Source organism: Phragmites australis, chromosome 20, assembly GCF_958298935.1.
Source record: "Phragmites australis chromosome 20, lpPhrAust1.1, whole genome shotgun sequence".
In the NCBI taxonomy this organism is placed as follows: Eukaryota; Viridiplantae; Streptophyta; class Magnoliopsida; order Poales; family Poaceae; genus Phragmites; species Phragmites australis.
Genome location: NC_084940.1, coordinates 22229250 through 22256913, shown reverse-complemented (window position 1 = coordinate 22256913; position 27664 = coordinate 22229250). Strand labels below are relative to the sequence as shown.

Sequence of the window (27664 nt, the reverse complement as noted above, 5' to 3'; positions counted from 1 at the left end):
GCCCTTGTGGAGCGGAGAAAGATGAGCGCCGCACCATCCACATCGGCTGTGGAGTAGTCGGTGCTGACACGTGAGATGGTGGAGGCTGACTCTCAGTGCGGGCACGTTGAGAGCTCCTGCCCATGAAAGGCGACGGACCCCTCTTACGCTTCTTCTCCTCCTAGTGGTTCTTGAGCTTGAACTCCACCGTGAGTGACGTGCTCACCAACTTGTTGAAGTTGGTGAACTCATGTGCGGATAGCCGGTCTTGCATCTTCGAGTTGAGGCCATTGACAAAGCGGTATTGTTTCCTCTCGTCGGTGTTGACCTTATCCTAAGCATACTGTGCAAGGTGGTTGAACACCTGCACGTACTCCATCACTGATTTACTTCCTTGCTTGAGGTTCATGAATTCCCTTCTTTTGATCTCCATAAGACCCTTAGGAATATGGAAATCCCATAATGCCTGGCGGAACTCCACCCAAGACATCCGATTATTGGCGGGGTGCATGGCCAAGTAGTTGGACTACCGCGCGCCCGCCGAGCCTTAAAGCTAATGAGCAGCGAAGAGCGCCCTCTTGTGATCTTCACATCTAAGGAGGGCGAGCTTCTGCTCAATAGTACAAAGCTAATGGTCGGCATCCAGAGGATCCTCAGCCCGCGTGAAGGTAGGCGGCTGAGTCCTAAGGAAATCTGAGAAGTCATCTCGGCGCCTGGCCCCACCTCCTCCTTGAGGGGCTGTGTTACACACGAGAGCTTCGAGAAGCGCCGTCTGAGCTTGATGGTTTTGCTTGATTTGCATAAGCACCTCCGCCATGCTCGGTAGTGGAGGTGGGTTATTCTCATTAGAACCCTCGGGAAGATCTCCCAAACTGACACGGGTTCTCATCCTGTTATGATGATGAGAAGAAAGAGAGGGGAAAGGTTAAATTCTGACATAGGTGAAAGAACAAACTCCAACTAATGCTACCTTGCTATGTCGGACCTTGCTTATTTGGATCCGTATACTATATACTAATGAAAATGCATGTTCAAAGGCATGATGCAAAATGAGCAATGAAACATGAAAGCATGCTCGCTTCTGAACTACACGTATCTTTCTCAAAAGCATCTTACTCTATCAAGCATCACAACTACATACGTTATACTTAGGGGCATAATATAGCAAGTTTATACATATTGGCAAGAAGATGCACAAAAGAAATTTTAGTGAGTTGCTTAGTGAAGTTAACCACTTACTAAACAATGTTCTAATTATGTTTAGGTCACTTAATTAAATCAAGCTCTGATACCATGCTGTGAGGAACCATCCAAATAATATTCTAATTAATCACCAGGAGGATCATTATTCATAATCACATCCTTGATGATTTACCAGAATATCATCCCGGTAGTCCCGGCACGTGTTTTGTGCCCAAAATCGGAACACATGCCTTCCAACATTTAGCATCACAACATAGCTCAAGAAAGAGCAAGTAATTAACATTTATATTACAAGTCTTAAGCATGCAACCATTTTCAACAATTTACATCAAAAGGCAACAACACTACGCAGCGGAAACATAAACCTATACAACAAAATAGAGTGGAGCCACATGCCCTCAGGCTCCACCCCAAAAGCACAACCTCTGAGAGTAGGATGCATTACTCTTGCCCGACACCTAGATCGATAAGCATGAAGTAGCCAAACACCGGCTCTTCCTCATCAGCAACACCTGAAAATGCAGGCATAAATACGAAGGTACTCGCAGGACTTAAGCTATATAGAGCACATATACATAGCTCGACTTCAAGGATTATGCATTGAGCCATTATCAAGGAAAAGCCACATGGTTAAGTTAAATATAAGCGGTAAGCAACCTAGACACATATGTGTGAGCAGTAACCAATAAAACATAACTCTATGCTGCCATAACACAGACACACGCTCGAGCCTGGCTGCCTCCACGGAGTCCCATGCCCGCTGAAGGATATCATGAATCATCGCCTTCACATTCATCCGCTCTTCGATGACGGCATCAAGCTCCTCCTCGACTTTCTTCAGCCGAGCTTCGAGACTGCTGTTGTCGGCGGTGCTAGCAGGGACGTCCTTCGTGGCCCGTACCCCTTGGAGTTGGGTAGCCACCTCGATCCAGGACTGCTCCAGTTGCTCGGCCCGGGTCTCGATGGCCTGGTCTCGGGCAGTTAGGTCGGCCTCTTGGTTGGAGACATGCTCCTCCCGGGTGGCAAGCGTTGACGACGCTAAATCGGCATTCGTCTCATGCAGTGCGACCTGCTCCTCCCGGTGGAGAAAGTCGGCGCGTCCGCCCTCGAGGTCATCAGCTTGGCGGTGGAGGTCCGCCTGTACAGACTGCACGGTTTCCTCCCGCTTGCCGACCGCCCCCTCTCGTAAGGCAACCTGCTGCTCGCACCGGGCAAGTTGCTCCTCATGAGCGGCCAACTCGCTGGCATGCTTCCTCGACGCTTGGTCGCGCTCTGCTGCGAGCCATCCCAGGCGGTCGGCTTTCTCCTGTGCGGCGACAGCCTCGTCGCGGGCCTCCTCTAGTGCCTCCCACTCCACGGCCAGCTCCTGCATGGACCTTTCGTAGGTCGAGCGAGCCGTGGCCACGTGGGTCTCCAGCAACTTGCGGGCCTCCTCCAGCCACCCCCTTTCGTTGACTAGGGCGGCGCGCTCCCCTTCGAGCTCGGCCTGCTCTACCGCAACGGCCGCCTCAAACCACCCGATAACCTCCCGGGCGCTTCCCAGTACCTCGGGGAGGGGTTCCGAGGTCTGCCCAGGGGATGGCCGAGGGCTGGGTCCCCTGCGAGCTCTCTCAGTAGAGGCGCTCGGGGACCCTGATGGTGGCCGCGCCAGCACCACCCTTGTCATGACAACCTTCCCTGCAGCCGGTTGCTCCTCCCCAGTCGGAGGGCTCGAGGCAGGGCCGGCTGGGGCTCTTGACTCAGAGTTGGTCGGGGCTCTCGGCTCAGAACCGGCCTGGGTTCTCAACTCAGAGCCAGCCGAGGCTCTCAGCTCAGGGGCAGGGGAAGGCCTCGGCTGCTTCGGGGATGTCCAGCCTCCTGTAGAGTCCTTAGGTGGCCTGGAACGAAAACAGGTTAACCTCCAGCAAAGACACGGGCAAAACGGGCTCGAGAAACAAAAGGGAGCTTACGTGGTTTTGGGCATGCGGTACTGCCATCGGGACTGTGGGATCTGGAACTCTGGGGCCTGCGGCCTGGGCTCCAGCCTGCTCCTCTTAAGGGGCGGGCTCTGGCCCTCGGGCCACTGTGAGCTGGACCTAGCCTCCGCCCCGGAACCTGCTCCCGAAGACTAGCCAGCTCGGCTGCAGGCCGTCGTGCCACCTGCTGTCGACCGTGGTCCTTGGCGCGGGGATCGCGCAGGTGACGATGATGAAGAGGATGAGGACGGTTGGGGGATAAACACCCGGGGACGCTTCCCCTTGTCGCCCCGGCTCTGCGGCCTACTGTCGTTGGTGGTGGCGCCCTGCCCTCCATTGTCGTCTGCCCCGGGGATGTGCAGAGTCCTGGGGTCTCGGCGCCTCGGGCGGTCAACCGGCCCCTAGGCGTCAAAGGCCGGCATTGACTCTTGCAGAGCCCCCGGGCTGGGTCTGCGCAGAGTGCCAGGTCCTCGCGTGGCAGGACCGCCCGGGCAAGGTCGTCAACGCCGGTCACCACCTTAAGCAGCATCGCCAGGGCCCCCTCATCGAGGTCCCCGTCCTCGCCTACGCAGGATCTCGCCAGGTCACGAGGCTCTGTGTACATCCAAGCGAAGCGGGCGTGTTCCCTCAGGGGGGCCAGCCGGCAGCGCAGGAAATCAGCGACCATCATGAGCGGGGTAAGCCCCGCCCGGCACAGGTCTTCAATACGGTTCAGCACCGGGTGCAAGCGAGCATCCTCCACGGGGGCGGCTTCCCAGATCGGTTTGTTGGGCTCTGCCGGTGATCGGGGTAGCGTGAGGCGGTCGTGGGGACTGACGTCGACGTAGACTCAGTCCCAGCGCCAGTCGTCCCACTTGCCGTGCAACACCTGCGGGATGTAGGCGTCACCAAATCCCTCCCGCAGGAGGAAGTTGTAGCAGCCCACGACCTCCACGTCGTCTGATCCCTTCTTTCCGGCCGCTCGAAGGATGAAGAAAGGCCGAAAGAGCGCGATCGACGGTGGCACCCCCACGAACATCTCGTAGAGGTGGGCAAAGACCACCAGGATGACCACTGATTTTGGACTCAGATGGACCAGCTGGACACCATAAGTGTCCAGCACTTGCAGGAAAAACGCCAAAAACGGCGGCACCAGGCCGGCGGCAATGAAGGAGACGAAAATTATGATCCGCTCGGGCCTACACGGGGCAGGCGGATGGGTGGCCGGCGTCACCACCGGCGCTCCCCGCTGGCCAGCGGGGACCATCAGCTTCCGAACCTTCTCTGCGCCCTCCTCGTTCATGAGACGGGACCTCGGCAGGACGCTGCTGGCACCCGACGCATCCCGACGGCCGCTTCCTGCCCTTGGCATTTTCGAGGGTGGGAAGTGCGCTGGAGGAGACTAGAGACAAGGTGCACTGAGGGCTGGAAAGAAGGCTCCCAGTGCGCAAGAAAGACGAAGGCAAGAAATGGCAACTACAAGAATGGCGTGAGGGGGTAACGGTTCGTTGCCCCTCCCCTTTTCTATCACAGGGAGTTCAAACGCCTCATTCCTCAACGCAATATGCGAGGCGCATCTCCCTCGATCCACGCGGTTGCCAGGCGCGGCTCCTACCTCATCATCACTTTCCTCGAAAGTCGGAAGGGCACGCGCCCTTTCGGTTTCCTCCTTGGGCTATACCAAGAGCCTAGGCCAAAAAACTGCAAGGCCCGTGAAGATTTCGACACCTGGCAACAGAAAGCCATGTGGTACCAACACTGTGATCGGCCTCGAAGAAATAGGGCCCCATCCGCAGTCTCTGGGCCATCGCCTGCCGATGGGCCCGGGGGCTGTTGTCGGTGATATGGGAACCAGAGGTTCCCGAGTCCCAAGGCCAGGACAGCACAATGCCACGTGGTACTATCCCTCGGGGACCATCCCCCCGAGGGCCCGAGAAAAGCCAGACCCGGGAGGGGGTGCTCGGGGCCAAGAACAGTTGGACCCCAAGTACCCAGAGTTCCCCGAGGACCCGAGAAGAGCCAAGTCCGGGAGGGGGTGCTCAGGACCAAGAACGGTTGGTCCCTGAGTACCCAGAGTTCCACGAGGACCCGAGAAGAACCAGGCCCGGGAGGGGGTGCTTGGGGCCAAGAATAGTTGGTCCCCGAGTACCTAGAGTTCCCCGAGGACCTGAGAAGCCCCTTGCCGGTGGACCCCGCAAGGGCTCCACGGTGAGGTGTCAATCGGTGGGAACCCCGATGCTGCCTTTAAGGGGGAGCGTGGCCGGTCACATTGAAAGTGCATCTAGGCCCCCTAAGTGGGTTTTGGCTTATTGATGACAAAACGATTAAGGAACTAATATGTTTATCTAAGTTATAGAGGTTTAAGTCTTAGTTGAGAAGACATATGACGTTTGACGTCCGTCAAAACGAAAGGAGAAGCAACTAAGAGTACTCAATAGGATTTAAATTCTTTTATTTTTGAAATTGAGTCTAGGATAGCCGCTCTATTAAGAGGGTTGCATTTGATTGCTTGATTAGTGTCTCAATGCTCAAGATATCCTTTAGAACCAACAAGTTGAGAGACACACTCACCCACGGATACCGGGTTAGTTCTGCAAAAGTTCACTGAGTCTGGATACTCCGGTGTTCACCGGATACTCCGGTACTCAGTGTTTAGTCCGGAGTCTTTGAGGTAGACTCCGGCAGAGAGTCTCGGTTCCGATTTATTTTTATTAGGAAAAAGACCGGAGTCTCTGGTGTTCACCGGATACTCTGGTAGTTGGTGGGTTTTGAGGCCGGAGTCTCTGAGAGAGACTCCGCCAGAGAGTCTCGGTTAAGTTGTTATTTTTATTGAAAAAGACCGGAGTCTCCGGTGTTCACCGGATACTCCGGTAGGAGAAAAAGTTTTGACAAGGAGTTTCCGAGAGAGACTCCGGCAGGGGTATCTCAGTTAGCATTTAATCTTTTTGATAAAAAGACCGGAGTCTCCGGTGTTCACCGGATACTCCGGTACCTAGAGAGGTCAGAGGGTCCGGCAAGTCTCCGGACTTAGTCTTTTTGAAAGCCCTGTCAGGACCGGAGACTCCGGTGTTCACCGGAGACTCCGGTAACTTAACAGAATTGTAACGGCTACTTTTTTAGACATATATCAGGGCTACCAAAGCTAGCTACTAAGTAATGCAAGAAATAGATTTACCGGAAGCAGTAGCAATTAGTGGATTCATGGTGAGTTCCCATCTCTTTTTGGCAATGGGTTAAGGAATTTAGGGCAGGCGAAAAGCACGCACAAAAAATAAAAGAAAGCAAAAATGCTTTGGACCCAAATTGAGCGAAGGCGGCCACATCGCGATATTGTGCCAATTCCAGTTTTGAACTCACTCGATCACCGGCTTTCAAAGGATTCCCCCATATTTCTTCGTAGCACGTGTGTCCTTCGTATGTTTTCTTTATTGGGAAACTTCAAAAAAGAAAAAGATGATTTTTGCTGGGTTCCATTACACTCTGTAGGAAATGCATAGAAAAACATGATCGAGGAAAGAAAAGCGAGTGGAGGCCACCCATCCCCTTGCCAAGGGGATGCCCACTAAGATAACTAGGAAATGGGAGCAGCGGCTTAAGCCATTAGGTGTAGGCGCCACCCCGCGGAGAACTTTGGTTGCGCTTTGGTTGGCTTTCTCTTTTTTTCTATTTTCTCCAGCATCAAAAAGAAAGTCAGAATTTTCCACGGAAGCCGGCTCAAAATATTTTCTGTGATCGTTCTGATGCTGTTTTTGGATTTTGGGGCGGATACTCCGGACCAGACCGGAGTATCCGATCTTCACCGGAGTATCCGGCAGATTTAATCCGTTGTTTTAGTTTTAATTTTCAGAAAAGCCTATTCACCCCACCCCACCCCCCTCTAGGCACTTTCACACATCCAACCACTCCCCCCACACCTGTCGTACTGAGTACGTCAGTCCGTGCCACCACCTGGCAGGAAGGCGTGGGGACAATTAATATGACGGGTCCCATCGCACGTCACCCTGCGGGGCCCATAAGGGAAGACGGCTTGAAGATATCGTTGATGGGCTCGAGGCGTATCATCTGTCGCCCTGCCGTGTCAAACCGTGTCAGATCTACTCTGACCGAACGGGCATGCGGGGATATTCAGAAACTGGCCGGTGGGCCCCCCGCACCTGCTAAAGTTGGGGCGTAATGAGCGACGGGACCGACTGAAGGGCGCATTTTCAACCCCTGTAATATCAAACTGTAGACCCATAATGGTTGTTTTCCATTTATGATTTACAGGAACTTGTGCCCCCGTTCTGGGCACGCCGAGCCTCCCCCCAGAAGGATAAAAGGGGGGGGGCACTTTGTAGAAAGGGAGGTTGAGGCGAATCGAAGTTCAGAAGTTGAGAGAGACCGGACTTGACTTGAAGAAGGAAGCTCAAGACTTATAATAGCAGCAGCTTGTAACACAGAGGTCCAGAGAAAGGCATTCCGAGAGCATTAATAACACACCAGACATATAGGAGTAGGCTTACACCAAGCGATGTGCTTGGAAGGATCCTTGCTCATGAGCTCATGGAAGAAGAAGCAAATGAAGTGAAGATTCATGCAAAACAAAGCTCAACCTCAAAGAACAAGGAGGTTGCATTCAAGGCAAGCAAAAGTAAGCAAGCTCAAGAATCGAGTACAAGTGAAGAGGAAAGCTCTGAAGATGAAGAAATGGCCTTCTTTGTGAAAAGATTCAAGAAGTTCATGAGAAAGGGAGGCTATTCAAAATATAAGAGAGACATGCCCAAGAAGAGAACATCAAGGAGGGCATGCTATGAATGTGGCGAAGTTGGTCACTTCATAGCCGATTGTCCGAACAAGAAGAAAGGAAAGGACAAAAAAGACAATAAAATCAAGCCATATAAGAAGGACAAGAACAAGATATACAGGAAGAAGTATTCGGGCCAAGCACATATTGGAGAAGAGTGGGATTCAAACTCCGACTCCGACTCCGATGATGAAGGAGTCACCACCATTGCCATCCATGAGATGACACAAAGAAAATCACTCTTAATGAGTGATGATGATGACGACTCCCCAAAGTGCTTCATGGCTAAAAGTCGCAAGGTAAAATCTCAATCCAAGCTTTTATATAGTGATAGTGAATATGATAGTGATTGTGATAACTTGTTTAAAGGTTTGAATAAAAATGTCATAGCTAAAATAAAGGAGCTAATGGATACAATAGATAGTCCTGAAGAGACCCTCGAGAGACAAGAGGACTTGCTCATCCTTGAAAAGGAGAGAAACCTTGAACTCGAGGAGCTCTTTGCTAAAGAGAAGGAAAAAGTTGAGAAATTGTCAAATGATTATGATTCGGCCAATTCCTCAATTGCCGACCTTAAGAATAACAATTTCTTGCTTCAAGAGAAATTATCTTGTTTAGATGAAAATTATAAAAACTCTTAAAACACAAATTGATATCCTTAAGAAAGGCTCATCCAACTCTAGTAAAGCTAATTTACTATCTAGTGCATCTACTAGCAATGGATGTTCTTGTTGTTTCAACTTTGATATAAATGCTTGTACAACTAATGTTGAATCCTTGCAAGCGTTACAAAAGGATAATGAGAGGCTAAATGCCTTGGTCAAATACGGGTGCATCAAAACCTATAAATCAAAAGATGCACTTTACAAGACCATCCAAGCAAAGGATAACAAGCAAAAGAGATGTCTTGGATTTGACCAATACACGAGCAAGCCTAATGGTCCTGTGCTATTGAATGGAGTGGAATGCCTCAAGTTTGTCAAAGGAGGCAAGCAAGTTGATCACACGGCTCAAACAAGGCAACCAAAGGCTCATGATCCTCAATGTTCATTCTATGCCTCATATATGCTCAAGAGAGACCACCGTGGTAAAGTGGTTGCTCTCTATGTTGGTCCCCGCACAAGAGATAGAATTGTTAAAAGGAATGTGTGGGTGCCAAAAGTGCTTGTGACTAACGCTAAAGGACCCAAACAAATTTGGGTACCTAAAATAAAGGCATAACTTTGTTTTGTAGGCATACTCCTCTGGTGGATCAAGTTGGGTCATTGATAGTGGATGTACAAATCACATGACCGGAGAAAAGAGTATGTTTTCCTCTTTTGAAGAAAATGAAGGACCTCATGAAAACATCATTTTTGGCGATAATGGAAAAGGAGAGGTAATAGGCCTAGGTAAAATCGCCATCTAAAATGATCATTCTATTTCAAATGTCTCGTTAATCAAATCTCTTAACTACAATTTGTTATCCGTATCTCAATTATGTGAGATAGGTTATAATTGACTTTTTACAAATGAGGGTGTGATTGTCTCTAGAAGGGAAGACGCCTCAATAGCTTTCACCGGTAAGTTGAAGGGTAAACTTTATCTTGTTGATTTTTCAACGGATGAAGTAAAGCCTAAAACTTGCTTGATGGCTAAGTCTAGCATGGGTTGGCTTTGGCATCGCCGACTAGCTCATGTTGGCATGAGGAATTTATCTAAACTTCAAAAGGGCGAACACATCCTAGGACTAACAAATGTTTCTTTTGAGAAAAATAGAATTTGTAGTGCTTGTCAAGCGAGAAAGCAAGTTGGAGCATCTCATCCCGTGAAAAATGTGATGACAACTTCAAGACCATTGGAACTCCTCCACATGGACTTATTTGGGCCGATTGCCTACATAAGTATTGGAGGTAACAAATATGGTTTAGTTATTGTTGATGACTTTTCACATTTCACTGGGGTATTCTTCTTGCATGATAAAAGCGAAACACAAGCTATTTTCAAGAAGTTTGTAAGAAGAGTCCAAAATGAGTTCGAAGTGAAGATCAAGAGAGTGAGAAGCGACAACGGAAGTGAGTTCAACAATATACAAGTTAAAGAGTTTCTTGATGAAGAGGGAATCAAGCATGAATTCTCGGCTCCTTACTCCCCTCAATAAAATGGAGTGGTTGAGAGGAAGAATATGACTCTAATGGAGTCCGTAAGAACAATGCTTGATGAATACAAGGTATCGGGTCAATTTTGGGTGGAAGCAATCAACACCGCCTGCCATGCCATCAACCGGTTGTATCTACACAAGATATTGAACAAGACCGCATATGAGCTTCTAATCGGTAACAAACCAAACGTTTCCTACTTTAAGGTTTTTGGTAGCAAATGCTTTATTTTAAACAAGAAGGCAAGAAGTTCAAAATTTGCTCCAAAAGTAGATGAAGGTTTTATGCTTGGTTATGGATCAAATGCCTACGCCTACCGTATTTTCAACAAAACCACCGGTTGCTTTAAAATTGCGAGAGACGTAATATTTGATGAATCTAATGGCTCTCAAGTGGAGCAAGTTGATCCTAATATGCTAGGTGACGAAGAAATACCAAATGAAGCAATCAAGAAAATGGCAATTGGTGAAATCAAGCCTTTAGAGCAACAAAAGGTTCAAGAGACTCAAAATGATCAAGATCAACCATCTTCATCAATGCAAGTGGAACCATCAACATCAACTCAAAATCAAGACGACAAACGACCACAAGACCAAAATCAAGACTATGAAGACCCAAATAACTTTTTAGATGATGAAGTGGAAGATATTCAACATCAATCTCAAGTGCCACACCCACACGTTCATTAAAGCATCTAAAGAGATCACCCCGTGGACAACATACTTGGTGATATACAAAAGGGGGTAACTGCTCGTTCAAGAATTGCAAATTTTTGTGAATTTTACTCTTTTGTTTCCTCTTTGGAGCCTTTGAAGGTAGAAGAAGCTCTTGATGATCCGGATTGGGTGATGGCTATGCAAGAAGAATTGAACAACTTCAAAAGAAATGAAGTTTGGTCTTTGGTGGAAAGGCCAAAGCAAAATATGATTGGGACAAAATGGGTCTTCCGCAACAAACAAGATGAAAATGGGATAGTAACAAGGAACAAAGCTCAATTGGTTGCTTAAGGGTTCACTCAAATCGAAGGTTTGGACTTTGGTGAGACTTATGCTCCCGTAGCTAGGCTTCAGTCAATTCGTATATTATTAGCCTATGCTACTCACCATGATTTCAAGCTATATCAAATGGATGTGAAAAGTGCCTTTCTCAATGGATCAATCTCCGAATTGGTATATGTGGAGCAACCGTCCGGCTTTGAAGATCCCAAGCATCCCGCACATGTTTACAAACTCCATAAGGCGCTCTATGGGCTAAAGCAAGCTCCTAGAGCATGGTATGAATGCCTTATGAATTTTCTTGTCAAAAAGGGCTTTGAAATAGGCAAAGCCGACTCTACTCTTTTTACCAAGAATATTGATAATGATTTATTTGTTTGCCAAATATATATCGATGACATTATATTTGGTTCTACTAATCAACAATTTTGTGAAGATTTTAGTAGGATCATGACAAAGAGATTTGAGATGTCTATGATGGGGGAATTGAAGTTCTTTCTCAGATTTCAAATCAAACAACTCAAGGAAGGAACCTTTATTTGCCAAATCAAGTATATCAAAGACATGCTCAAGAAGTTTGACATGGAGAATACCAAACCAATCAAGACACCTATGCAAACTAGTGGATATCTTGATCTCAATGGAGAAGGCAAAAGCGTGGATCAAAAGGTATATCGTTCCATGATAGGTTCTTTGCTTTATCTATGTGCATCTAGGCCCGATATCATGCTTAGTGTGTGCATGTGTGCAAGATTTCAAGCCGCTCCTAAAGAGTGTCATTTAATGGCCGTTAAGAGGATTCTTCGATATTTAGTTCATACACCTTACCTTGGCTTATGGTATCCTAAAGGGTCATCCTTCGACCTTATCGGCTATTCGGACTCTGACTATGCCAGTTACAAAGTAGATAGAAAAAGCACTTCGGGGACTTGCCAATTCTTGGGTAGGTCCTTAGTGTCATGGTCATCCAAGAAACAAAATTCCGTAGCTCTATCTACCGCCGAAGCCAAATATGTTGCCGCGGGAGCTTGTTGTGTTCAACTCCTATGGATGAGGCAAACTCTAAGAGATTATGGCTACAAAACATCCAAAATTCCACTTTTGTGTGATAATGAGAGTGACATCAAAATAGCCAACAATCCCGTACAACACTCAAGAACCAAGCACATAGACATTAGACATCATTTCTTGAGGGATCATGCAACAAAAGGGGATATCGATATTCGCTATGTGAGAACCAAAAGACAACTAGCCGATATCCTCACTAAGCCACTAGACGAGCAAAGGTTTTGCGAGTTGAGAAGTGAATTAAATATCCTAGATTCTCGAAACGTGGCTTGAATTGTTGCATACATTTGTTTGTTGTAGATTTGTAGCTTTCTTAGTTAGGAGTTTGCGAAAATTGCATTTTTGAGTGATTTTCTCAAAATTATTTAGTTCTTTGATCTCTCGATCATGATTTGCAATTTGTGATCATAGTTATGTAATGATGCTTGTTGGCTGATCACATTTAGCAAATTAGTCCTTATGTCCAACGATTTTCTCTCGAAAAACTCCTCCCCAAATTTCAGCCTTCAATCTATTCTGTCACAGTTCCAGGTGTCGGAATGTCCGGTGTTCACCGGAGTATTCGGACCTGACACTGTTCACTGCTCAAGCTGATTCCTGTCCTGGTTCCAGTTACCGGATAGTCCGGTCTTCACCGGAGTCTCCGGTATAAGTATCAGGACCGGAGTCTCCGGTCTTTACCGAAGTCTCCGGTATAGTATTAGGACCGGAGTCTCCGGTGTCTCCAGATTTCTTATATAACCCCCTGCCCGAACAGTTCCTCATATTCATCTACTCTCAACTCCTCTCTCCCAAACTTACTCTCTCCGGTGATTTTTGAGGAACAACCAAGGAGCTTCAAGATTTGCATAGTTTCTCACTTGGATTCAAGGCCGGAATCTCCGAAAATCCCTATTCATCAAAATCCCTGGAGTATTTTTGCTCAAAAAGGTACTTTTTCCCACATCTTCCCGATCTCTCAATGCCCTTATCTAGGATCGTTTTCCCTTGGTAGAATAGCTCCATATACTTCCTAGAACTCATCCCTAAACCAGATTCAACTCTTGTCGGCCGAATCTTCCAAAACCCTAGGTTTTGGGGGATTTCTCGGGCTGACCAGTTCACCGGATACTCTGGTGTCTGCCTGATTTTTAGCAACACTCTTTTAATTAGTGTCCCTCATGTCCACAAATTCGTTCTGTCTCTCTCAGGTTATTTGCAATGGCCGGATATCGCTTTTTGAAGGGTCGCACATTTGAGAGGAAGAAGAAACAAAAGAGTGATCCTCGAGCTCAAGAGGCGAGAGCACTGGCACATTCCGAGGATAGTGGAAGTGGGCACGCAAGCGGTGAGAGAGTCCGCAAAGTGGCCTCAGGCAGAGGTATTCACATCGAAGAAGGGGGATCTACTGAACACTATGAAAGAGATGTTGTCATTTTATGTCGGACCAAAAGTCAAGCAATGAGGGGCCGCGAAAGTGGTCGTGGAAAGGGTTTAGCCAAGGTGACAGCAGGAAGGGGAAGAGGTGGGATGCCTTCTCGAGAAGAGAGAGGCAAAGGCATCGCTACAAAAAACAGTTCTGAATCCAAGGAAGATGAGGAAGAAGAGCAAGCTGATGAAGTCATTGGACCCTTGAAACTCCATAGACCACTAAGAACTACTAGCATCTTTGACACTCCAAAATAAACGATGAACTACATGAAGCATGTATCCAGGGTGGTCAATGAGAGATTAAACAACCCGTATGACTATGAGAAAAATGTCGCAGATCATCGCTTTTGGAATGACTTCCAAGCAGATTTTTATGAAACGGTGATCTTGGCCAAGAAGAAGCCTATTACTCATATGGAGTGGATTGATTGGAATTACATGGCTCAGAAAGATGATCCCGTGTTCAATGAGTTCATCGCTGCTTGTGAGAGCAAGAAAGTCAAAAATATAATGGCTTTCAAGTATGATTGGTGCGAGGAAGTTATCGCACAATTTTATGCTACCGTGTGGTTCAAGGGATCTGAGAATCCCGTTATGCATTGGATGACAGAGGGAGTCAAGTATAGAATAAGCTTCAGAGGATTTACTCATCACTTTCATTTTGATACTCGAGACACATCCAAAGATCAAATCCATAACGAGAATCAGCTGACTTTGGAAGAGCTTGGATTCATGTATCTAAATCATGGACGAGTCGAGTTTGGAAAACTTACAGGGATGAGACCTTTCTACCGTTGCTTAAACTCCCTGTTTCGACTCACCTTGGCACCTAAGAGCGGGGATGCAACGACTGTGCAGAGCATTTCTAGGAATCTCCTCGCCGCCATGTCCAATGATCATGCTCCCTTCAGTGTGGCGTATTTTCTTTGGGAAGAAATTGTGTTTACATCCAAATCGCCCATCAAAAGCTGTGGATACGCTCCCTACATCATGTCTATCATTGAGAGAGTGTCCAGGAAAACTTTTGTGAAGGAGGTAAAGCATGAACCCTATCGGATGAGACCCCTGAACATCCGAGCTCCATCTCCCTCACCATCACCTCCTCATGCTCCTTCAAGCTCAAGGAAGTTTGCCTCGAGACGTGCTCCTCCTCGAGGGTCATCTTTTATCAAAAGTGCTCTCAAAGCCATTTTCAGAGTGTGCACTCATAATGCTACTCAAATCAAGGAGCAAGGTTTTCGTTTAAAGAAAATGGAGAAGCGTCAGAAAGAGATGTACACCTCCATGAACCTTCAGCCACCTTGTTCACCCATCGCTTCGGATGAAGCGGAAAGTGCACCGGTTGAATTTGAAAACCCTTGGGCATGGTATGATGAAGCCCAAGCAGCTGCAGAGAGCTCTCAACCTCAAGCTCAAGATGACTCCTCCAACGCCGCTCCTGGCAACGACACTGAGGGAAGTGATGATGAAGATGATGATGATGACGCCGATGACGATGAAGAAGCCAGCAGCGATTAGGTTCTCTCTCTTTTTGGTGCTTGATGCCAAAGGGGGAGAGAGAGTTATCCAATTCTTAGTTTCCTAAATTTTTTAGCTTTGGACTCTGTTTCATCCTTAATCGTTGTTGGACATTTGGACTCTATTGTTTGTGATGAACTTTGTGCTCTATTTGAATTTGTAAGACTTTTATGTTAATGTGATGATTATCGTACTTTCTTAAATTAAGTGTGATTCTTATCTTGCCATATGCATCTTGTTTACTTAATATTGCATCCCACGGATTCTAGGATATAGGGGGAGCTCTTGCGAATTTAAATCTTGAATATGTGCATTTGCGTATAACTCAAACTTAAACCAATGCACACATTTAGGGGGAGCTCACCATATCTTCTAGAATTCAAAATCCTATTTCAAATATCTTTTAGTAAGCTTTAATCGTGTTGTCATCAATCACCAAAAAGGGGGAGATTGAAAGTGCATCTAGGCCCCCTAAGTGGGTTTTGGCTTATTGATGACAAAACGATTAAGGAACTAATATGTTTATCTAAGTTATGAACATGTTTAAGTCTTAGTTGAGAAGACATATGACGTTTGACGCCCGTCGAAACGAAAGGAGAAGCAACTAAGAGTACTCAATAGGATTTAAATTCTTTTATTTTTGAAATTGAGTCTAGGATAGCCACTCTATTAAGAGGGTTGCTTTTGATTGCTTGATTAGCGTCTCAATGCTCAAGATATCCTTTAGAACCAACAAGTTGAGAGACACACTCACCCACGGATACCGGGTTAGTTCTGCAAAAGTTCACTGAGTCCGGATACTCCGGTGTTCACCGGATACTCCGGTACTCAGTGTTTAGTCTGGAGTCTCTGAGGTAGACTCCGGCAGAGAGTCTCAGTTCCGATTTATTTTTATTAGGAAAAAGACCGGAGTCTCCGGTGTTCACCGGATACTCCGGTAGTTGGTGGGTTTTGAGGCCGGAGTCTTCGAGGGAGACTCCGCAGAGAGTCTCGGTTAAGTTGTTATTTTTATTGAAAAAGACCGGAGTCTCCGGTGTTCACCGGATACTCCGGTAGGAGAAAAAGTTTTAACCGGAGTTTCCGAGAGAGACTCCGGCAGGGGTGTCTCAGTTAGCATTTAATCTTTTTGATAAACAGACCGGATTCTCTGGTGTTCACCGGATACTCCGGTACCTGGAGAGGCCGGAGGGTCCGGCAAGTCTCCAGACTTAGTCTTTTTGAAAGCCCTGTCAGGACCGGAGACTCTAGTGTTCACCGGAGACTCTGGTAACTTAACAGAATTGTAACAGCTAGTTCTGACACGTTCTGTAACCGTTCTGACGTCATTTTTGGATTTGGGGCCGGATACTCCGGTGTTCACCGGATAATCCGGTCAGGTCTGACAGAACAGCAACGGCTAGTTTTTGACAGAGGGCTATAAATACTCCCACACCCCATGGCATTTAATGCTTGCTGTTGCTGGTGAACTCTAGACTCTTTGAGCACTTTAAGAGCATTTAAAGTCCCTCCAACCACCTCTAGTGCAAAGTTTACAAAATTTAGTGAGTTTGTGTTTGGAGAGGGTTTAAGCCACTTGAGCATTGAGTTCTTCCTCGAGCATTCGCTGTGATCATTACTCTTGAAGCTTTGTGCTTCTAGACGGCAATGTGTCGCCCGTAGAGCACCCAAACTTTATGGAGTGCCACGGGAAGTTTGTAATCAACTTCAAATTGAGTAAGGAAATTCTAGCTTGATCTTTGTGGTCGCTAGAAGAGGATAGGGTTGGAAAAGACCCGGCTCTTTGTGTGCTCCTCAACGGAGACGTAGGCACTTCTATGTGAGGTGGCCGAACTCCGGGATAATCTCTCGAGTTCTTGTTTGTGCAATTTGCTTAATCGTGTGAATTTGTGATTCTTCATATAAATTGCCCTAGTGATCATCTTACTAGTATTAATTATTATTTTAGCTCTGTGATAACTAGTAGACCTAGCTTCAACTATAGATTCTAGCTACTTACTTTAATTCGTAGTTGTTCTTGATTTCCTGTATACACCGGAGACTCCGGACTAGACTAGATACTCCGAACCAGACCGGAGTATCCGACCTTCACCGGAGTATCCGGCAGATTTAATCCGCTGTTTTAGTTTTAATTTTCAGAAAAGCCTATTCACCCCCCTCTAGGCACTTTCCCACATCCAACCACTCCCCCCACGCCTGTCGTACTGAGTACGTCAGTCCGTGCCACCACCTGGCAGGAAGGCGTGGGGATAATTAATACAACGGGTCCCATCGCACGTCACCCTACGGGGCCCATAAGGGAAGACGGCTTGAAGATATCGTCGATGGGCTCGAGGCGTATCGCCTGTCGCCCTGCCACGTCAGATCTACTCTAACCGAACGGGCATGCGGGGATATTCAGAAGCTGGCCGGTGGGCCCCCCTGCACCTGCTAAAGTTGGGGGGTAATGAGCGACGGGACCGACTGAAGGGCGCATTTTCAACCCCTGTAATATCAAACTGTAGACCCATAATGGTTGTTTTCCATTTATGATTTACAGGAACTTGTGCCCCCGTTCTGGGCACGCCGAGCCTCCCCCCAGAAGGATAAAAGGGGGGGCACTTTGTAGAAAGGGAGGTTGAGGCGAATCGAAGTTCAGAAGTTGAGAGAGACCGGACTTGACTTGAAGAAGGAAGCTCAAGACTTATAATAGCAGCAGCTTGTAACACAGAGGTCCAGAGAAAGGCATTTTGAGAGCATTAATAACACACCAGACACACATGAGTAGGGTATTACGCCTCCGTACGGCCCGAACCTGTCTAAATCCCCTGTGCATTTACTCCTACTAGACGACGATCATTCGTCCCCCTAGATCCCATACATTCGCATTAACCCCACGTACGAGGTAGATCCAGAATCAGCCCCTTCGGTCGAATCTCAAAGGGGATCCCTCAGAATCCCTGCTTGCGGTGTTCATCCACCGACAATCACCTACCTATGACCAGCTTTCTGTTTAGATTGATACCTTGAATGATACTCTCATTAGCCTGGATAGATTGCTTAAGAAAATTGTTCGTGAGTTTTTGATTCTTTTGTTGCAGCTTGTCTTTCTTAAGTTTTTGCTTCCACTCGTGGTTTTGAGGTACGTTGGGTGACAAAATAGGAGAAGATTATTGTTTCGAAAGAAATTAGTGAGACGCCTATTCACCCCCTCCAGTCGCCATTCTCGATCCTACATTCCAAAAATTTTCAGCTAATTCAGAGAAGGTCAAGTTTTGATAAAAACTTCAGAGATCCTATCGACGATCTTCTGAGCTTTTTTTTTTCAAGAAAGGTACCAATGTAAATATATATATATATATATAATCTTTTCATTAGCTTCAAAAGTAGTGGTCAAATTTCGAAATCAGACACCATATGCAAAAGTTATGACTGTTTTACCGAACAATGCGCCGATTAGTTGTTGTATCCGACTCCAACTTGATTTCATTATCTCTAATTGACTCGTAGGCGATGATGATGGTGGCATCGGCATGGGGATGATGTTGTATGGTCCTGATGGCAGCGTGGCAAGGTGATGGCATCATATCCTTATAAGTATGAATACAAACACAGACAAACATGCTCACCTCATGATTTAATCGACATGCATGAGTTCATATCATAGGACCTTGCAAATGGTGCAACAACAGCCGACTCCAAAGAATTATTTGTAGTGCGTGTATCCGTAAGAGTAATATCCTCATCACCACATATCGAAACTTGCTAATACCATTATTCTAACCTCACTAAATAAATAATTCTAAAATGCCAAACCTAAAATATACATTCCAAGATTTCTTTTAGTGAACAAATCAAAATAAATTAAACATTGGATGCATAAGGAACTCACACATCATTTTTTTTATAAGCAAACTACAATGAATATATTTATTTGTGTACCACTCATATGATCCTACCGGACATTGTTTATAAAATCGATAGTTTATATTGTTCAGTTGTTGCCTAGGCTCTAGATACCACTCTCTTAATTAATACATAATTGCCGCCTCAACCACCTTGGTGGAACCTTAGCTTACCTATTGCCTCCTATGTATCAAACACCATCCAACTAAAGCAGAGCGTTTTTTGAAACACTGCTATAAAACAAACAATTATAAAATTCTATGTGTGACTTACGTACGTGTTGGTCTGTAGAGGGTTGGGTGGATGTCTATTTGTATTTTCTGAACGTGTTGCGTATTAAAAATATGAATGTCAGGTGGTTTAAGCGTGCTATTGGGCTCAATATATCTTTCCGTATTTATAGTTTTTATTCATTACATTATGTTTTGTAAAGCATGTGCTAATATCTGTTTAAACTGATTGTGTTTGACTTATTTTAAATATTTCGGTTTTATAAAATTAGAGGACATGGAACTCGCTTAAGCTAGCTGATCCTCTATCAGTGGCAAAATCGTTAAAACCGTCGAATTAGGAAAGCAATGGCAAAGTCGTAAAACCCATCAAATCTGGAAAGGAAAGCAGGCCCCTCTCTATCCATCCCCTTCGGTTCCCCTCCTCCCCACCCCACCATCGTCGTCGCGTCCAAACCCTAGCCCGCCTCCCCCAACCCCCTGCCTCCGGAGCTCGAACTCCCCGCGGCGGCGCGTGATCCCGACGCTCCCATCGCGCCCCGCGCCTCCGGTTCACCCTAGATCCGGCGGATGGAGCCCCCGGCGGAGAAGGAGGCGCCGCCGCCCGCGGCGGAGGAGGACGGGATGCTCTCGGCGACTGCGGCGATGGCGAGGGACGCCGCCGTGCTGTTCCAGAGCCGCCGGTACGCCGAGTGCGCCGACGTGCTCGCACAGCTCCTGCTCAAGAAGGAGGGCGATCCCAAGGTGGGCGATTCGGTCTCTTCTTGTTTACTCTGGAGATGCGAGGAGGGTTAAGAGCTTTCGGGGTCAATCTTTTAGCTGTACAAGTATACTGCACATACCGCGAATCCATGTGCTTGGTTGGGATAGCGGCAGTGCCTTTGGTTGGGGGACGTTTCAGTTGCTTGCTAGATGCATCTGTGGTTGGAGCTGTGCTTGGCTTTTCTTGCGTGGGAATTTGGTGATGTGCATGTTTGAGTTCCATGCATGGCTGTGCTCTGGTGTGGTTAGTGTTAGGTCTGCAAATGTATGTGGTGAATGGATGGATGCGTTCGCCCTGGTTGTGATAGTTCGCTGGCGTATGCATATGCGCTTGCATCTGTTGCGTGAGCTCTCGTTACATATGCCACCTGCGTGACTTGCGTGCGTGTTGGTCTGTAAGGGGGTTGGGTGGGTGCCCATTTGTATTTTCTGAATGTGTTGCACGTTGGAAATGTGAAATGTGAATGCCAGGTGGCTTGGGCGTGCTATTGGCCTCGATGTGCCTTTCCGTGTTTATGATTTTCATTCGTTATGTCGCATGTTTCATGAAGCATGTGCTAGGGTCTGTTTAAGCTGGTTGTTTTTGGCTACAAATTTGAAGCATAATTGCCTAAGAACATCAAGGAAAACAGTTTCTTTAGAATGATGGGTGAAATAGTTATCCATCATCTTCGTATAGGACAATAGTCAGTTTGAATCAGTAGCTATTCTACTTTTACTTTGGGAAGAAATGGTTGTGCTATCATAAATTTTCCCTTCATCTGATGACCCAATTTTGCTGTTTTCAGGTCCTCCACAATATGGCCATTACAGAATCTTTCTTGGATGGTTGTCCTGATCCAAAGAGTCTGCTTAAAATTCTAGGCGATGTTAAGGTTAGTTAATCTGCATGGCTCACTGTATCTTCATGTAATTGATTAGCAGATTATATAGTAAAGTAATAGAAGCACGCCATCTTTCATTAGTAAACAACTATATAGGTAAAGCTTGAATTGGCAACTACAATGGAAGCCTGTTAGGCTCAGAGACACATGATTGTTAGAACAAAATGTTACTTTTGCCATGTCTATACTTATTTATGGATGAAAAGAAGATACCATGCAATGTGTCCTATCCTTTGGTTAATGTTAATCATAAGTTCCTTCTTGGAAGGAGAATCTTGATGTTCCGCCTAATTGTTCTTCATCTATCTGTTGTGGGACCTATTTTGTATAAGATTGCTTGAAATGGCTAAACGTTTCGGTTTTTAGGATTTTGTTGTTTCCAAATGATAGTTGTCACATGCATGAAAAATTCTTTCTTGTGTGGCTAGTGACAAAATTCTTTCATGTATGGATAGTGCTTTCTATTGTTTACCCTTGTATTTGTTCCCCATATCTGTATGTTTTCTTAACTGTAGAGTTGAATTAGTTTTGAATTGCCACCTGGTAGCATAACTTCCTATTTACTTGAAAGTTCTTTTTTCTGCGATGTGCGCGAGTACTTGTAACATGTGTGTTGTGTAGGACTATTGGACACACTCCACATGTTGAGAATTGTGATAGCTATCTAGCTTATTAATTGGTCTGCCAACTTGTGTAAGGATGTGTATGTGTGAAGGGGCATGAAAATAATCAAATTATGAAAACCTTATTGTTAGATATAAGCAACTTCAGAAGGGTTATGTGAGTAGGCATTAAGATCATTTGAGTTTGTGGGAGCATATTGATAGAACTGGACGTGAACCCATATAATCTTATGAACACCTTCACTATTGTTTTGCCTATGACAGAACACCTTCACTATTTTTATTTTTGTTTGCAAAAGTGAGTTCTATTAAAGAAAATTCTGCTTTAGCTGCACCAAACAAATGTCTTCGTATTCTGAGCACTCTCCAGTTCGTGTTTTAAAATCTTGCTTTAGCATGCTCAGTAAATCATATTTCTGTTTGTTGAACAAATACTTAAAATTTTGTGACACGAGTTGCTTCAGAATTCGCCAGCTACGGTTAATGTATCATTCTTTACTGTATCTGTAACCTACTGTTCTATATATGGGCCGCTATAACATTTATGGCAGCTGGCTGCGATCATGGTAATGGTGGATATTTTGCAACGGTATACACGTAGTGGTATAAGTTAGTTGTAAATATGGCCTTTTTCATCGCTAAAGTGGCCTTGCAGGCCCCCTAAAGCTCCCTGATTCCTTATCCTGCATATCCTTATTTTTTCGAAGCTTCAAATTAGCAGTGGCAAACTACTTGCAGTATATTCTCATTGAAACCATATATGATATATTTGGCGAATACAGTGAGAATCTGAGCTGCCAGGTTGGTTTGGCTCACGGCCTGTGCCCTGGTGGTGGGGTAACTATATAACATCCCCACCTACCTGGGTTTGTGTTGTACTTCCAGCTTGGGCGCATAGTGAATGCTATATCATCTGGGAATTTCGAGGGGGAAAAATATCAAACGGACAACAAAAAACCAGCCCCCTCCATTTTTGGGCCAGATTCTGGTTTTAGGAGCCTTGGGGTTTTGTTTATTATTCTATTATTTTTGAGGCTGCATGCAGCAATAATACCGCATGGTTAGGTGGATTCTTACTCATCAGTTGCCTAAACCCTAAACCGGTATTTCGAGCGTTGGTGCAACATGATGTTTGGAATATCGTACAATGTATTTCGAAATGCATCATTATAAATAACTATAGTAACTACTACTATATAATCTTGTATTGTACTTCCTTTGTGTGATACTTAATCTCTTTTAACCACTTAATTATTTACACACATTTGTCAATTCCCATTCCCTTGGTGAACTTTTCCACCAAATACTCCTGTCACCTCTACCTATGATCATCCTCCATACTTTATTCAAACTATGATTTTTCTTGGCTTGTGTGCTTTGGTCAAAAGTTACAAGTTTTGCAACTGTAGGGAGTATTATGGACCTTGTTCAGTTTACAAATCTTTTATTTAGTTGGGGTAATTCTATTCTAATGTTCTACCACTACATCCATTCAGAGAAGAAGTGAAGAACTTGCATGTGCATCTAGAGAACAAGCTGATTCTGCCAATGGGGTAGGAAGCAATGCTTCTTCAGGATCAAGAGGGAGTGGCATAGTCCCAACTTTCTCTGCTGCACATAATGCGTCAACCTATGGGGATGAGTTCGACACAACCATAATAACATTCAACACCGTATGTTCTCTTGTTCTGTGGCAGTTATTATTTGATTATTAAGTGTTTCTGGTCTAAGATCTACTCCATCCCAAAATATTGGGCGTATTAGGATTTGGAAAAGTCAAATTTCGTAAATTTTGACCAACAATTAGTCCAATTATACGCATGTTTTAATGTACAAAAATTGTATCAATAGATCTGTATTTCATAGATCTTTTAATACAATATTGATTTTGTAGAAATTGATAATATATGGCATATACTTTCAAAGACTTCTCCAAATCCTAATACGTCCTATATTTACTACAATAACTACAATCCTGTCTAACATAAGCATTGAATACGCTGTAATTCACTGATTTTCTTATGGACATGATGAATTTGCAGGCTGTGATCCTTTATCATCTTCATGACTACGAATCTGCATTATCTGTTTTGAACCCGTTGTACCGAAATATTGAACCAATTGATGAGGTATTATTAGTGATTCCTTAGCTTAATTGCAAGGAAAATATGTGTCATGCTAATTATTCTTTGATCTTGCAGACAACTGCTCTTCATGTATGCTTTCTGTTATTGGATATTGCATTAGCTTTGCAAGATGCAACAAAAGCTGCAGTAAGTTTATTTCCTTGGTGGACTCTGCAGTTGTCATCTACAGCTTGATCCATTGGATCTAGCGAACTTTTTGTAAATGTTTTTAATTACTTTGCGGGCTTATGTGTAGTCTTGTCAATAGATTCTCCTGAGATTGCACTATGTGGTATCTTCATCGTTTGACACAAAATTGGTTTTATATTTTATTGCGGGCTTATTGTTGGTTGTATATGCTATTTGTATTTAATATGTTAGATTTTGTGTACTTTGCTCCCACATTCTTCCTGGTGTCATATCATGCGATGACGTTTTTGTGCTGTCGCTATCGGCTCTTTGTTATGTGATGATTGCTGGCAAGGGAGAAAACTGGGGTGGTTTGATCATGCAGTTCATTTGTCTATTAGGTATGGCTTATTAGGGAGATTATTATGTACCTACTGTTTGATCTATGTTGGAACTTTGAACTCTTGAGGTTAATACTGTCAGATTTAGTTGGGATTTTAGCCTGTATAATCAGTCATAGCATTTGTTTGACCTTTTTCTTTTTAGTTGTAGGATTGACATTTGCGTACTTTATTCATCTTAGTTATTCATATGATTACTTGTGTACAGGATATAATTCAGTACTTGGAAAGGTCATTTGGAGTAGCTAACACCATGAACCAGAATGAAAATTCTACCATAGCTCAGCAGCAATCAGCTCAACCAAAGCCTCCTGCAAAAAGTAACACGCCTCCAGATTCTGATTCAAATGCTTATGCTGGTGGATGTGAGAACCTATCGGCGGGAAGTTTCTCAGATGATACACTGGAATTCGAATCTTTATACTCGACTTTGGATGGTGGACACCAGAACTTGGGCAGGCCTATCTTAAATGATTTCTCAAGGGCATCTGCTGATCTTGCCGCTACCGCTGCTGATTTGAAAGTTAGGCTGCAAATTTACAAGGTCCGGCTTCTACTGCTCACTAGGAACCTTAAGGTTGCTAAGAGAGAACTCAAAGTTCTAATGAACATGGCACGTGGTAGGGATTCGTCAACAGAGCTTCTCTTAAAATCACAGCTGGAGTATGCCCGGGGGAACTATCGGAAGGCTGTGAAGCTATTGAGTACACCGAATAATCGGACTGAACCAGCAATGCTTGCCATGTTCTACAACAATCTTGGATGTATACTCCACCAACAGAGATCTAACCACACTTCTATATGGTGCTTCAGCAAAGCGCTGAAATATAGCTTATCTCTTCGATCAGAGAAACCACTGAAGCTGTCTGCATTATCCCAAGACAAGTCTTGTCTTATTTCATACAACTGTGGTATCCAACATTTGATGTGTGGGAAATCTCTGTTAGCAGCTCGCTGTTTTCGTGAGGCCATGCCGCTATTCTACAAACGACCCCTTTTCTGGCTTCGTTTTTCCGAGTGTAGTCTGCTTGCTCTAGAAAAGGGCATCCTGTGTGCAAACGGCGCTTCTTCGTGCAATGATCAGATTGAAGTGAATGTCGTGGGGTCAGGAAAATGGCGGCACTTAATTATCAATCCGGTGAACTCTAGAAGTAATTCAGATTCTGCAGGAGTGACTTCAGATGAACATGGAAATTTGGTATCACTTGGATTTGCTAGACAGTGTCTACTCAATGCCCAAATATTGCTGGATACTTCTGAGCAGGAAGATCTGGTGCCTGCATCTGGTACAGAGGACTGCAACCAAGGAGCACTACAAGGACATAAAAGCTCAGGTCAGAAGAGCACTGCGAGTACAGATTTGAAAACTCCTGGTCCAGCACTAGCTAATGCAAATGGAGAACAAAAGGGGACGAGCTTGAATGCCACCTTGCAGAGCTCTCTTGCTTTCTATGATGACATCTGTAGAAAAGAGAAGCTCAAAATCAGACAGGCCATCCTGGGGAACTTAGCGTTTGTTGAACTGTGTCTTGAGAATCCCTTGAAAGCCTTGTCTTTTGTGAAGTCGCTACAGCAGTTGACAGACTGCTCCAGAATGTATGTATTCCTCAGCCATGTATACGCAGCTGAAGCTCTGTGTGCTCTGAATAGACCAAAGGATGCTGCTGAGCAGTTGTCAGTTTATGTTAGAGATGGCAATGATATTGAGTTGCCATACAATGTGGAGAACTGTGAGAAGGCCCTTGTTGAGAAAGACAGTGATGGTGAAGACTCAATTACACCTGCAGTCACAAAGCTTACATCAGAAGAATCTCAGCACTCTGAGAGCCTCAAGCCCGAGGAAGCTCAGGGTGTTCTGTATATTGACCTTGGCATGACTGCTGCAATGCAGGGAGAACTTGAACAGGCTAACTATATGGTGAGCCGCGGTCTTGCCATGTTGCCCAATAACCCTAGGGCGGTGCTGGCATCAATTTACATGGACCTTCTGCAGGGGAAGTCGCAAGATGCTATCTCGAAGTTGAGACAGTGTAGAAATGTGAGATTTAGACCCAGTAGTGTAGCAGGCAGCAGCAGCTAAGTTTAGAGCCACCCTTTTATGATTTCTGTAGTTTACAATTGCCATTACATCTTTTTTGGACCCTGACCCCATGTGGAATGATCATCACAGATCGTAATGTTCCTTCTGTGTACCATACATAAGAAATGAACTGTAGATCTCCCTCCTTTCCCCTCTTTTAGCTTCCCAGATTCAGGGGTGTAATGTGTTGGAATTATATCTTTTTAATTCGCCCCTCTTTGGACTGAAGAGGGGTGAAGTGATAAGAATAGTTTCTCGTTTATTCAGGAATCAGGAAAGCAATGGGCAAGAGATTTTACTTTGGGACCCGATCCATGTGCACCGTGTTACCCTGAATATCTTACCTACAGCTGCTTGTCTCAAGGCAATAAACAGGTGAAGCGATCCAGTGCTGGTTGTGTGTGGTTTATTTGTCTTCTCTCTCCCTCTCTCTCTCTCGAACACAGGAGAGAAAAAAAACATTTTTAAATGGTTCTAAGGAGAGAAAAGAAAATTGAAAAAATCAGCGACATAGCACTCGACAACACCAAAAAAGACACAACTGATAACAATAATCTATCGTCTCGGATGTCACGAAGTCTTGTAGCACACTGTTTTAACTTTTCTGACAATAGTTATTTAGACAAGTCATCATCCTTTTGCTGTTCATATCTCATGCAGATGAATTTTGTGCCACTTTAGATCATTGGGTGCTAACCATCCTTGTGGTACTGTGCGGCCCATGGAATGTTCGTATCGTACAAATGGATCAATGCCGTGGTTGAATGGTTAAAATAACAAGATCCCATACATTTCATCAAATGTACAAACACTGCATTTGCAATCAAAATAATTTCAACACACAATGGTAAGTTCTACATTGCCAACAAAATAATAGAGAAACATTAACACATCGCAACACATTCCTTTCGCAACATTATATGGATCAACGTTGTCGGTTGTCATTGAATGGTTAAAATGACGAGAGCACTTTCACATGTAACTGTTAACATGGCAAGTATTTTCCATTAAGCGCGCAAACACCACATTTGCAACCAAAATCGTCTTGACTCAAAAGTATAATTTATTCATTGCAAACAAGCGAAGGAAAATCAGCAACAAATCGCGACACGTTCCTTTCCCTTCACAATCGTGACTAATTTTATTACCAGTTTCACGTATGTCAGATGAAATCAACAATGATCTATATTCCACGATGAAGGGATGAAGTCGAAGGCACAGTCGAACACATAGTTGAACCCAAAGGAGCCATTGCTGCTGAGTGGCTTCCCGTCGTTCACAAGGTAAGCGTCGCCATCTCTGCGAAACGCCAACGGGTCAACAAGAGTGCTGCTGCTGAAGCCATTGGCGTTGATGGTGAAGGTGCAGTTGTTGAGTATCAGCACCGAGAAAGTGACGTCCAACTCATTTGTGCAGGTTGCTGATGGCTGCTGCTTCTTCGGTGGGCAAGCTTCATCAAGATAATATTTATTCTTGGATGATTAGATTATCTTGATTCTCAAAAATCACTGCCTCGAAT

The 27664-nt window shown here is 45.0% G+C and overlaps 1 protein-coding gene across 1 annotated transcript; it reads left to right on the top strand.

The window, feature by feature from the left end:
* Window positions 1-19539: 19539 nt before the first annotated feature.
* LOC133901597 (uncharacterized) lies at window positions 19540-26411 on the top strand. Its single transcript, XM_062343013.1, has 6 exons — window positions 19540-19884; window positions 20691-20777; window positions 22906-23082; window positions 23452-23538; window positions 23611-23682; window positions 24274-26411. Exons 1-6 carry the CDS (start codon window positions 19711-19713, stop codon window positions 26143-26145), a joined length of 2469 nt encoding a protein of 822 aa, XP_062198997.1. The 5' UTR covers window positions 19540-19710; the 3' UTR covers window positions 26146-26411.
* Window positions 26412-27664: the final 1253 nt, after the last annotated feature.